The sequence below is a fragment of the Anastrepha ludens genome, chromosome 3 (genome assembly GCF_028408465.1).
Source record: "Anastrepha ludens isolate Willacy chromosome 3, idAnaLude1.1, whole genome shotgun sequence".
In the NCBI taxonomy this organism is placed as follows: domain Eukaryota; kingdom Metazoa; phylum Arthropoda; class Insecta; order Diptera; family Tephritidae; genus Anastrepha; species Anastrepha ludens.
This window is the reverse complement of record NC_071499.1, coordinates 6,365,431-6,378,302: the sequence shown is the minus strand read 5'-3', so window position 1 is coordinate 6,378,302 and position 12,872 is coordinate 6,365,431. Positions and strand designations below refer to the sequence as shown.

Sequence of the window (12,872 nt, the reverse complement as noted above, 5' to 3'; positions counted from 1 at the left end):
TTATTTCCACTGGATGGCTTAGTGAAACAATTAATTTTGCATAGATCTATAATTTTATTTCATAATGATTATTTTATAATCAAATTATTTCAGTATGAATAATTATCACGGTAAATACAAAATAAAGTCCAACATAAAGAAGACTGGCGTTAAAAAATTTGTTTGATGGCGCCATCTTTTTAATGAGTTAGTGCGTTGGAAGTTACATCCCTAGCTGACTTTCAGGGAAAGCTTATGGACATTCGATTCAGTGGAAGAGAAGTGATTGTGTCTAAAGTGACAGTATGTTTGTGCCATCGGTACAAAAATGAGTTTCAAACAAAGATCTAATATCAAATTTTGTTTTAAAATCGGTAAAACGTTTACCGATACATTTGATTTGGAGAAAAATGTTTATTGCACCGGAGTTCTTAAGTAGTTTACTCGTTTCAGAGGTGATTGTGAGGACATAAATGACAATGAACATTCGCGCCTATACGCCCAAAATCAGTAATCACCGAAAACTCCATCGAAATTGTTCGTAAATTGATCAAAAATGGACCGAAATCATCGTTGAAACTCATGGAAGCGGAGTTCAATATCTCCAAAACATCGATTTATCGCATTTTAACTGATCATTTGGGCTTGCAAAAGGTCTGCGCACATTTCATTCCATACAAGTTAACTGAGGACTAAAAATTGCTCAGAATTCAAAATCGAAAGACTTCATTACAGAGGCGAGAAAAGACGAGAACTTTACAATATTCTAACTGGTTATTAGATAAACGTGGTGTTTCCAACATGAACCTAAAACTAAGCGTCAAAGTGCCAAATGGTATAGTCCCCAGACGAGCCAGCACCCAAAAAATCGAGTTTGGAGAAGTCAAAAATCAAGTCGATGCTTATTTGTTTTTACGATTTCAAGGGAATTGTCCGCAAGAAGTTCGTGACAACGGGCCAAACCGTCAATGCAATTTGCGATATTGGCGTTTTGAAGCGTTTGTTGCATCGCATACGAATTTGATCCTGAATACACGGAAGGGAAAGTTCGCGCTTATTGCATGAAACTGCACCATCTCATCGATCCACTCTTGTGACTGATTTTTTGATTAGAAATCGCATTTTAACCAACAGTCACTCACCGTATTCGACTGATATGGCTCCCTGCCTACCTATTCGGTAAATCGCATTTAGCCATGAAAGGAAAACATTTTGCGTCCATAGATGCCATCCAACAGGCTTGTACCGACATCCTTAAGGACAAATTCGAATTCTACAGCTACAGCTGCGCATGATTAATATGAGGGCGGGTCAATAAGTCCGTGACTTTTTGTTTTTCTGACCTCTTTACCGAAAAAAAAATACTGCTCCTGTCAACAGGCATCTGTCAGTTGACTCCTGTCAAAATTTGAACGTGATGCGTCAGTTAGTTTGTATATTACAGCTACCTTTATCAGACTACCCAGTAATTTGAGGAGAAAATGGAAAAAACTGAATTTCGTGTGCTTATTAAGCTGATTCACCCCTAGAAACCCACTGTTTCGACTGTTGTTTAGTCTCTGGTGTGTGGTGATAGGTCCATGTTTCGTCCAAAACGGCGCAAAAACTCCTCCATATTGCGATTAAACAACGCCAAACCTTCCTGTGAAGTTGTTACACGATTGCGTTTGTGGTCGACTGTGAATTACTGGGTAGTCTGATAAAGGTAGCTGTAAAACACAAAGTAACTGACGCAGCACGTTCAAATTTTGACAGGAGTCAACTGACAGATGCCTGTTGACAGGAGCAGTATTTATTTTTCAGTAAAGAGGTCAGAAATACAAAAAGTCACGGACTTATCGGCCCGCCCTCGTAGTTTGAGTATTGCATTAAAACTCCGCCATTTTCTACTTGACAGGTGGAAAATGTTAAGTCGATGTAAGTGGCTCTGTCCGGCTTTCTGTCTGAACCTGTGTTATATTAGTTTCATTATTTTCTTTTTCCGTGATGACTAAACTCTAAAAAATCAACACTGCTTATTCATTTATTGCACATTTGCCCTCTCAGAGTGTTCTCTCCCACTCCAAGCCAAATGTAGCTTTGCTGCACTCCGCCGCAGATACAAGCGCGAAAATGTGCTTAATGGAGATTGATAATACCCGCCATTCGCTGGTAGTCACGTAACGCCGCAAACAACATTTTCCAGGTTTTGGCAAAACGAAAGTGCATGAGATGCATTGGATTTAATTCACATGGATATGTATGTACGAGGGTTGCATTTTATATTTTGCGCCCAATCATGAAAACAGAAAAATAATATTAAAAATTGATTCAGTATTTTTCAAAACATTTTCCTTGGAATAGAGCAACTTCTGCATTCGCTTGAACCAATTTCCGTAGTACTTTTAACACTCGGAAGTGAATGTTTCCGAAACGAGCTGTTTAAAGGCGTCAACAGCTGCTTCAGACGTTGAAAAATGTTGACCTCGCATTTTATTTTTGATGCTCGGGAACAAGAAGAATCCAATAAGTGCCGAAAAACTGTTGTTGGATTAAGCTCGTCTTGGAACACCCATACTGGCGATTGCTGTTTTGTTTCCGGCTTATACGCATATATTCGAGATTCGTCTCCTGTTACGATGTCATAGACGGACTTTGAACCACCGCGGCTCCGTTTCTTCAACATTTCTTTACATCAATCGACACGAGCCTTTTTTGGGCAATTGGATATTCTCAAATTATACGGTATCCAAAGATAAGAAATTTACTTGACGACCAAGTGATCATGTAATATTGGATGGACGCCGGTTCTCGTCATACCAACGTATGCCTCTATCTCGTGCTATGTCACTTGAAGATCTTGCGTTATTAATTGACGACAAAGCATCGATTGTTTCTGGCCCAACAAGGGGTTTTTAAAAGGCCTTAAAGAAATTCATCCTGCAAGGATCAACAGCCTCGTTGGATCTCGCTGTATCACCGTTTCACAGTGAGTGCGGTACTTCAACGCCAAAAGTCGAAGTAAGTTGCACTCCTATCTCGATAATCCTCTCCTTTGTCGAAAATCGTAACAAATCATCGCACGAAAATGTTCACGAGTTAATTCCATGTCGCGATGAATCTTTTTAGCTTCCTGAAAAGCTCGTAAGCGGAAACGTTATATGTAAACTCAAGCGAAAAATTCCAAACTTTTTGCTAGATATCGAGAAATACAACTCAATGCATGTAGCTCTGCAAAGCTGCAAAATATAAAAGCAACCCTCGTATGTGTTTTAGATGAGCTAATGCATGTTTGTTGTAGATGTTGCGGAAAACCTACATTGAGAAGTGCATTTTTTAGTATGCCAACGTAGTCGTCATTTTTTACGCCGCGTCATACGCTCATAACTTTATTACCCTGAATGCTCCTTCAGTGATTGAGTTGAAAAACGTAAAGGAGCAAACAAAGAGTAGAATAGAGTGGCATAGAGGAGAGGTTATGTAATGCTTAGTCACTTCTTCAAGTTCTTACATCTTTTCGGTAGTGGGATTATGAAATTTTCTTCAATTTAGTATCGGAGATTGTTGTCTTTAAAACTTTGTACAAAAAAAATAGTGACATAATGAACGAAGTATGGACTGACGATTTGATAAAAAAAGTTAATGGCGATGATTGTTTAACTCGTGTCAGACTTCACGAGTGGTTTACACGTTTCAAGGATGGTTGTGAGGACGTAAATGGCATTGAACATACGGGCCCATACGTCCAAATGGCAAGGACATTCCGGTCAATGACCTGAAAGACTCTTTTGAAAAGCTTTTAGATCGCGCAAAACAGTATATTGAAACCAAAGGAGACTATTTTGAATAAATAAACTCGAAGTTATCAGAGCAAAGCTCCTTTCGTTTCTATTTTAGCTCGGTCTTGTTTATTTTGGACTTCACCTTGTAGTTTTGTAAGATGTTTGTGAAATATACTTCTAAATTAATCTATCAATCTGCCTTATGTCTCAACTTGCGACACGCCTTCGTTGGTCGCACTGCACTCTACCCCACCCACGACTGATTAAATTTACGGCCCTTGGGATATACTCAAGAGTATAGGTCTCAACTCTATCAACTACCCGACTTATTGAATCTCTGCCGTCACCTTAATTTAATCTTAATCTTCTCCCACATTTGCACTCCTAACATGAGGACGAGCATCCAAACATAATCTCAGTAGAGAAATGCTTTGGAATTCTCAAAAGTCAAATTAAAAGAAGGGCTTAGCGAGTTTTTGGTAAAGCCTTAGCTAATTCAGCGGCAAAAATACCCAGTTTATATTATATTCTACCACGAAATCGAACGAAATTCTTTCTAAAATCTCCAAACATTTTCTCTATATTTTTACAGGCTGTTCAAGGCAAACTTTTTGGTTCGAAGGAAATCGTTGCATTATCCTGCGCCTGGTGCCACGAAGTCTATCATAACAAGGAGTCCTGCTTTAATCAAGCGAAAATTGGCGAAGAATGTTTGTTGGGTAAGTTTTTAAGAAATAAACTTTAATAAAAAAGTATCGAAATAACTCAAAAATATTTGTTCGATTGATTATAAAACTGTTTGTCATAGTCACTTGTGGCCAAGGGTATTATAACTTTGTGCACGTAACTGTTGTATATAACAGCAAAAAGTATTGATGAACGAAGGCCGTTTGTCTGTCCATGCGCACGATATCTCGAGCAAAAAGTAAATATTTCAGTGAAACTAGGTGCATATATTTTTTTGTGCTCCAAATAGGCTGGTATTGAAAATGGGCGCAATTGGTTAGTAAGCACACCCGCTTAGAACGGTAATTTTCAAAGAAAAAAAAAGTAAGCAAAATTACTCAAATTTGGTGCAAGGAATCCAAAAAAAACTACGAATCGCACGCAAAATTTTTGAAAATTGAACACGCCCACTTTTGACTGAATACGTTTATTTCGATAACGATTTGAAAAAACTTGGTACTCGTACTGCTCTCGAGTTTTTTACTTTAGGTTAGGTATAGGTTAGGTTAGGTATATCTGGCTGATCTGAATAGATCTAACATAAACCACAAGGGTCCGTAGTGTTACTAGTGTTATTGGAGTCGTGTTAAACTTAGTTCCTGGCACATGTCTTGGCGACTTTGAATAAACAGTTTAAACTTTTGTCAGAAATGTCCCTCAGACCTGAAAAACATACCGTCCTAGGTAGTTGTAACGAGTTTTGCTTAGAGCAGGGCAGAGGCAAAGGAGGTGTTGTAACATACCGCTTTCCTCTTCGCATAAGTTACACGCGTCGTTTTGGACCAATCCCATTTGAGCTGCGTGATATGGAATGAGACAATGTCCCGTCAGTACGCCAACCAATATTTTACATTCATTCCTTGGTAGCGATAAAATAAAATTGATTGTTTTCGTGTTGCAAGTTTGTAGTATTATTTTGACAATCCCTTGGGAGGTCGAGGCTTCCCATAATATACTAGGCTTTCAAAGTTAGTTCCTCGTCTAGTTCCGTCTTCAAAACTGAGAGTGATGGATATATGTTCGGCGTACTCATCCTAGGCAAGCGGATGCCTGCCTTATCAAGCACATCAACTCTCTCATTTTCCTCTATCATCTTGTGCCCTAGTACCCAGTAAATTGTGACTTGTCTGCTCTCACAGAGGTCGTAATTTTTTGATCCACAGTGTTGCACGCACTGCGAGGAAGTCATTACAGCCATTATTGCTTTAATAACAGCTTCACTATCGATGAAGATGTTTGTGCGAGTGTCGAATGGAGTAAATTCTCGCAAAATCAGCTGCTTTGGTTACAGCTAGATCTCAGCATGGAATATGCTACAGTGATTAGCCTAAAAGACTTTGATCAAACTGCGGCAGAAGACAGCCGCTCCTACTAGTTTCGTCCAGCCCCTTTATCTGTTAAGATTCAATTTCCGTCCGTCCGTCTGATGTTACAAACTATAACTCTCATTATGTACGAGTTTCTTTGATTCATAAAATTAACAGCCAGCCCATATTAAATTTTACTAAAATGCCTTTATAAATTAAATACCTTTACTAAATTTAGCCTTCTTTACACTCCTACCACTTAAGGCTGCAGTATAAAATGAAAATTGTATATATAATTGAATGAGGAAAAAGTTACAAGCTGCTCTACCAATTTCCAGTTAAATCGAGTTTATTTTCAGCCATTTAGAATAACTTTCACACAAAAATGTATGAGTTCTCATAGAAAATTCCCCCAAGTGATAATGCAGCACGTTTAGATTCTACGTATTTGCACATACCTACATACATAAGCATTCATAGTGGTATCTTAATATTAATTACGCAATTACGCCTCGCATGCTTGCACAGCTACAAACATGCGTACGTACAAATTCTTTGGTAAAAGCGAATGACCCACAAGAAACTAATTTCAGTACCCTGTCGAACTTATTCTCTGTCACAAATTACTCCTGCATGAGTATCCGGCCTAACTACAACAGCTTTAATTTTCCCTTCTTCCAGCTTTGACCCATCTATACTTATAAACTCAGCTCCCGCGTTCGGTTGGGTATTAGCCGGGATAGTACATAGATGAAGTAGAGTTTCTCTTAAGGGTATACAAATTGGAGAAACTGGGTCAAATATTCTGCACAGAATGCGCTCGCTATTTATATATACAGCCGTTGACAAATAATTTACAATGGTACACAGTTCTCTTCATTTGACACTTCTTTCAATAAAATAGGTTAAGTGTTCTGCATATTAGGTTTTATTTTATAAATTTAAAAAGTATTCAATAAGTATCAGGTTTTTATTTTCATGTTAATACACTTCGAGAATCCTTCGAGAAAAATTCTTAAGAACGCAGCAAAATAATTGTAAAATCATAAAACATGCAGGCTTAAGGAAAAGTATACATTAATATGTTGTTAAAAGCCCTTTTTTCTTCTTCTCTTGATTGACGCGATAGCCGTTTATGCGATTTTGGCCGATTGAAGCCAAATCCTTCTCCCCTGATCTTTCCAACGCAGAGGAGGCTTTTCTCTTCCTCTGCTGCCATCAGCTAGCACCGCATAGCATACTTTCAGAGGAAACCTTTCTCTTCCTCTCTCGGGCATGATGAGAGCCTTGTAGAGTGTTAGTTTTGTTTATCGAGAGAGGACTTTACTACTCATCTGTCTACTTAATCCAAAGTAGCACTTGTTGGCAAGAGAGATTCTACATCGGATTTCAAGGCAGACATTATTATCGGTGAATGTTGGTTTCTGTCACAGCGCCTTTGCATTGACATTATTGAACCTCTACAACCTTCAACAGGAATGGATTCTCAAGCTGCCTTGGCCTCTTCAAATAACTCACCCAAGTTAGTGATTTCCTGCGCACTGCGTATTTTACGTCGTTGCACAGGTATTCTATTGTACTTATATTTATATTAAGTGTGCACTCGAAGATGTCCAATGCAGAATAGTCATCGAACTGTCTTTGAAAAGCTTTTTTTCTACACGAGAATTTGCTTCGGATCATTGTCTAGTTAAAATTTCCAAATCACCGCTAAATTCTCTTCCGCTCAAGGTGGCATTACATTTTGAAGTACATATCTAAACGTACTTGATCGCATCCATTTACCTTCACCAACACTATTCCACTAAAAGCAGCCCCACACCATTATTGAGCCTCTCAGTGTTTTATGATTCGGGTCGAATGCTGCACGTACTTCCTACCATCTGGACCAACTCGAGCAAACTCAATTCGGCGTTGTCCTTGCGACACTGTTACCAATGTCTTCTTCCGTGTTAGTAGACCGTGAAGCATCCCTGCTTCTGCCAATCCAAGCGTTCCTTCCGTTATTGGCTTTTCCAGGTGAACAAAAATTTCTCGATCGATGTCAGCAGTCCTCTTCCTGAGGCCCTGTTTTGACAATCTAACGATCATCCTATCAATTTGACTAGTAGTCCTTCGCGCTTTCGTTTTTGGGAACGTTTTCTGGTGTTTTATTATATTTCAAAGCATTAAAACCTATTGCTCTTGGAACGTTTAGTTATGTTAAAATAGTTCTGTGGGATAATCCGGTCTTTTGCAACTCTATGATTGCTTTTTGCAGAGAACAAAACTTCCCTTCAATCCAACGTTGCATATCAACATATTTAGCAGTACATATAATAAAAAACTGTGCCTACTTACACTTGAAAGCACTGGCATGCTTAGACCAGTGAGCTAAGCGCCTATAAACAAAGTCGCTTGATCATCGCTAAACTGTTGCTGCTTTCACATAGCAAAAAGGTGGTGAATGTAAAGTGGCAGTTATATTTGCGATCCTGTGTGTATTTGAGTTTTTGTTTTTGAACCATTTTCGAAGTGAAACTTCTTAGGCGTCGATGGACGAGCGAGAATGGAGAGTAAAATTTCAAGGCCACGCAACGTTTCGGGCATTTTCCTTCCGCGAAAAAGAAAAAAAATATAACGTAAAGGAAAAGGAGAGAGAGAGCTATACCTTATATATATCTTAAATACACTTTAATTTCTCGTGAGAAATAACACTGCCTATTTTTTGGCGCTTGTTTGTTGGTGCAAGCTTCTAGGAAATATTTTTTTGGTGCCTACTGTTTTGGGCGTTTTTTGGTCCCAATTCTTTTGGCGGTTTTTTTTTTTGCCTACTTTTTGACCCTTATTTCCGTTTCCTGGCTAGAGCTTGTGCGTACTATAAAGTGCTATCCATTCCGGCGTCAGATTTATTGGTATTGCCTTGCGGTAATTTCTGCCTTGCTGCGGTCCTGGAATCGCTGCGATTGTGCGGGTAATAAACGCTTGAAGTAGTGCGCTTTGTTGCCACAGTTTGTGTCCGGCGTTTACCTACACCGGTCGACCCTTCTCCGCTTTTTGGAAATTTTGTCTATTTGTATTCTCCGAAAATGTTGTGAATTTATTTAGATATATATTCTTTCTCTCTCTCCCTCTCTCTCTCATTCTCTCTCGGGTCTCTCCCTCTTTCTTTGTCTGCCTTGAAAGTTTCACTTCTGTTATGTGTACTACGCTACACGCAGTTTTTTTGTTTTTCTTTTAAAGATTTGCAAAGGGAAACCTTTGCTGTTTTGCTAAAAAGTTTTCTAAAGACAGGTAACTTCGTTATTAATTTAGCTGAGCGGAGCCTACGAAAAACTACAATATATTTTAAGGTGATGTAATATCGAATATCAAACCAAAATGTAGAAATTTTTTTAAAGAAATTAATTAATATAGAAGCGTAACCTTTATGATGTGCAATCGTTCATCATACGCAAGGGTGTCCCCTAGTCACTCCTTGAATTTTTCCAGTTGGCGTCTCAATGCATTTCCTTTGCTCGCCACACCGCAATTAGGTTAATGCATTTCGAAAGCGTTCAGTTCCAGCAATTAGACACAGTATTCAGCGTAGGAGTAGTATTAGAAATTATGTGGACATACATACATACATCTGTTAGTAATTCGAACCAGCCGACGGATGTTGCGCATACGCCTAGACAACCGATTAATTGTAAATGGAAGCCAATGCACACTACAAAGTGCAAATATTTGCCTATGCCACAGGGATCGATTGCAAACTTGCAAATTTAGTTTTTGTGCCCACTCACACCGGCTGCTAATATATGTTACATATACACACATACTTAGACATGCATCCAATCAGTTGATTCTTAGCCAACCTACCACACATTTGCGTCTGGGTTCGCAGACAGGCTGACCCAGAAGTTAGCTGTAGAAACGGTAATTTCATTAATAATGTTTTGCATTCGCCTCATATTGCTGAAAAAGCCGAGTAAACGCATTCCTTTAGAAGCCTCAAGACAATAAGTTACATTCTCAAATCGAGAAAATAGCTTCTCATTTGTCTGGCTAAATGTTAAGTAATTGCCACAACTGGACTGCTCAATCGTGTAGCCGCAAAAGAAATCATATTTGGAACGCAATAGCATGTCATGGGAAATTAAATGAATCAGACATTTGCACACAATCTATGTGTTACACACTCATGCCTTTGTTCAAGTCATTTCCTTAAATTTTACAAGTCATTTTCATATTCAACTCACTACCTCAAGCAACTGATAATTTGCGATAATCAATGCTATTGCAGATTTTACAAAAATCGAAATCTCAATAGTCCTCCGTTTGCTAACACTCCCATTGGCTGTAGTCATCAAATAACCTAATGCATGCGAAGGATCCTCACAGTGTCCATTAAACAACCTCACTGCCTTCATTGAATGCATGCGCAGCTTGGCCACAATGACAAAGTAAATGATTTGAAGTGATTGCAGTGCAAATCTTACGAATTGACCAAGTATGCCCGGCTTAATAAGAAATTGCAAGCACACACAGTTACATATATACTACTGCATGTGTGTGTGCGTATGAATGTCACATGTGACGCAAGTGTGAAGAAGTTATGTGTCTGTGAGTTTTTGCTCAGAAACTTTCTATCACACACTTAGCGTCTTCAACAAGAAAATCTCTATGAAATTAATGTTAGCTTATCCAACTCTTCAAGTGGCGCAATGGAGTGTGTGTGTGTGTGTGTGCGTGGGTTTAGAATAGTTGCACGAGCTAGTGTGGATATTTCAGATTGCATTTTCGTATTGTAAAATACTCAATTTTACTGCGATTGTAGAAAGCAAATTGCTGCTGGCGATTTGGTGACTGCATATTTCACTTGCACTTAAATTGGAAAATTTCAGCTTATCATAGCCCATAGCATCCAATGCACAAACTTACCCTGTTGAGCCAGCATTGTGATGGTAACAAGCTTTCCGTTCACTACTACATCGATAATTTCTATACATGCACGCTTACTTTAATTTAAAGAAATTTGAAATGAGCTATGAAAAATAAGGTTTTTTTTCTATTGCAACAACTTTTGTTCATATATGCTTTAAATTTTTTATGGAAATAAGTTTTGCGGTTTGATAAGAAAAACACAATTTTATGGTTTGAAATACACTTTATTATTCAGTATAGTCTCCCTGAACATCAATACACTTGTTCCAACGAGATTCCAATTTATGAACTCCATCACTGAAGTGAGAATCTGAAAGGGCTGTAAAATACGCTTCCTCATCTGTTATGACCTCATCATTTGATGAAACACGCTTTCCACGCATGAATTTTTTTCAGTCTGGAAATAAGTGGAGGTCGCTGGGCCAAATCTGGTGAATACGACGGGTGCTCCAACAATTCGAATTTTAATTCATGGATTTTAGCCATTGTCAAAATGGTTGTTGTTGTAGCAGTAACTTTACCCTGTCAGTGTAGTGTAAATCACCGGTCGTCTTTGTCTATCTCATCTAAGGGTAGGCCCAGGAAACTTGCGGTTTCGACAGGTTGAGTCCAGAGGGAGAGGGGTGTTAGATGAGTGGGTTTGATGGGACATGTGAAAAGGTGGTTAGTGTGGAGCGGGGTGCCTTCACATGCCGGACATATGTTTAGTATGTCGGGGTCAATTCTGGATAGGTAGGCCAGTAAACTAGCCCTGTCTAGTGTACCGTTGTCAAAATGGTCTTGTGACACGGTGCATTGTCCTGATGAAAAAGAATTTTTTTATTTGCAAACTTGGTCTTTTTTTACGAATTTTTTTCTTCAGGTGGCATTTCGCATCCCAAAAAACTGATGCTAGCACATTCTTGGCCGTTTTCTAGACACGAACTCGTTTCGGAGCCGCAAAGCCAGGTTCACACCACTCTTTAGCCTCTTGTTTTGACTTAGGATTATGGCGATAGACCCAAGTCTCATCCATAGTAATGAATTGATGCTCAAAATCCACTTTATTCTTTCGAGAACGCTCAAAATGTTGGTGAGAAAGTCACATTCGAATGTGTTTTTGTTCCATTATTAGCGAATGCGGCACCCATTGTGTACACATTTGCTTTTTTTGGATTAATACTTTATATAATATTTGTGTGTTGGGCAAACTTCTCCTTCAAGTTTTATAACGCCCCGGAACGTCAGATAATTTTCATGATAAGCTTTTCCATCGCAGATGGGCGACCGCTATTAATAAAAACTTTTTCAAGCATTTGGTGTTCCATATCGTAGGTATGGACTTTTCTCTGCTGTTTCCACATTCACGTACGCAAATCAAGTCCACCGGAAGCTGATTGCCAGTCTCGATTTATTTATAAATGCCACAGGTTGAACCCCAGTCCGACCTGAGGGTTGTAGTTCATACCATTCTGTCTACGTATTTTGACATCACAAAGAACTCAAGTTAAAACCCGGGTAATGCTGTGTATGCTGATTTACTTATAGGAGTTTAACATGCAAATCTCTTTCTTTCATTACTAAAAATAATATGCTTCTCTCATCTCTACTCCGGTACCTTCTATGACTTTGATTTGCATATTCTTCGAGTTCCAGTTAAAGCTCCGACGAGTTGCTAATAACCTCTGGCTGGTGGGGAATAATGATCGTTGGACCTTCCCCTTCCACTAGAAACTGGTCCCAGACCGCTGACAACAGCGGTGCAGTCAACAAAGCTCCGCACGTGAAAGCTGTTTTAAAAGTGTGTTAGGATTTTGCAGTGGCGAAAATGCAGCGATCGTTGGAGCAACGTTTCTCGATCATATTTTGCGTAAAGCTAAACAGTTTGTACCTCCACTGTAAACGCGGCATTTTACAAAGATGTGCTCGGTCCGACCTCGTCAACAATTGGACCCTTCATCACGACAATGCGCCGGCGCACACCGCCTTCCTCTGCACCTCTTCATTGGCCAATATGGGGGTTCCGGTGCTTCCCCACCCTCCCTACAGCCCAGACCTGTCCCCTCCGGACTTCTTCTTGTTCCCGCGCCTGAAAGGAAAGCTGAAGGGGAGGCGTTTCGACTCCATCGAGGCGATCCAAAAAACTGTGACAGCCGAATTGAACGCGATTCCGGCGGATGAGTTTAAAAAATGTTTCCTGCAGTGGAAGGAC

At 39.3% G+C, this 12,872-nt stretch overlaps 1 protein-coding gene across 8 annotated transcripts in view; it reads left to right on the top strand.

Moving 5' to 3' along the window:
• LOC128856950 (eye-specific diacylglycerol kinase-like) overlaps positions 1–12,872 on the top strand; it is an 87,504-nt gene that overhangs the window by 50,904 nt on the left and 23,728 nt on the right. For all 8 annotated transcript variants that reach the window (XM_054092416.1, XM_054092417.1, XM_054092414.1 and 5 more), the window contains one exon: positions 4,333–4,459. In XM_054092416.1, the coding sequence (XP_053948391.1) occupies positions 4,333–4,459 (127 nt within the window). The remainder of the gene's footprint in view (positions 1–4,332; positions 4,460–12,872) is intronic.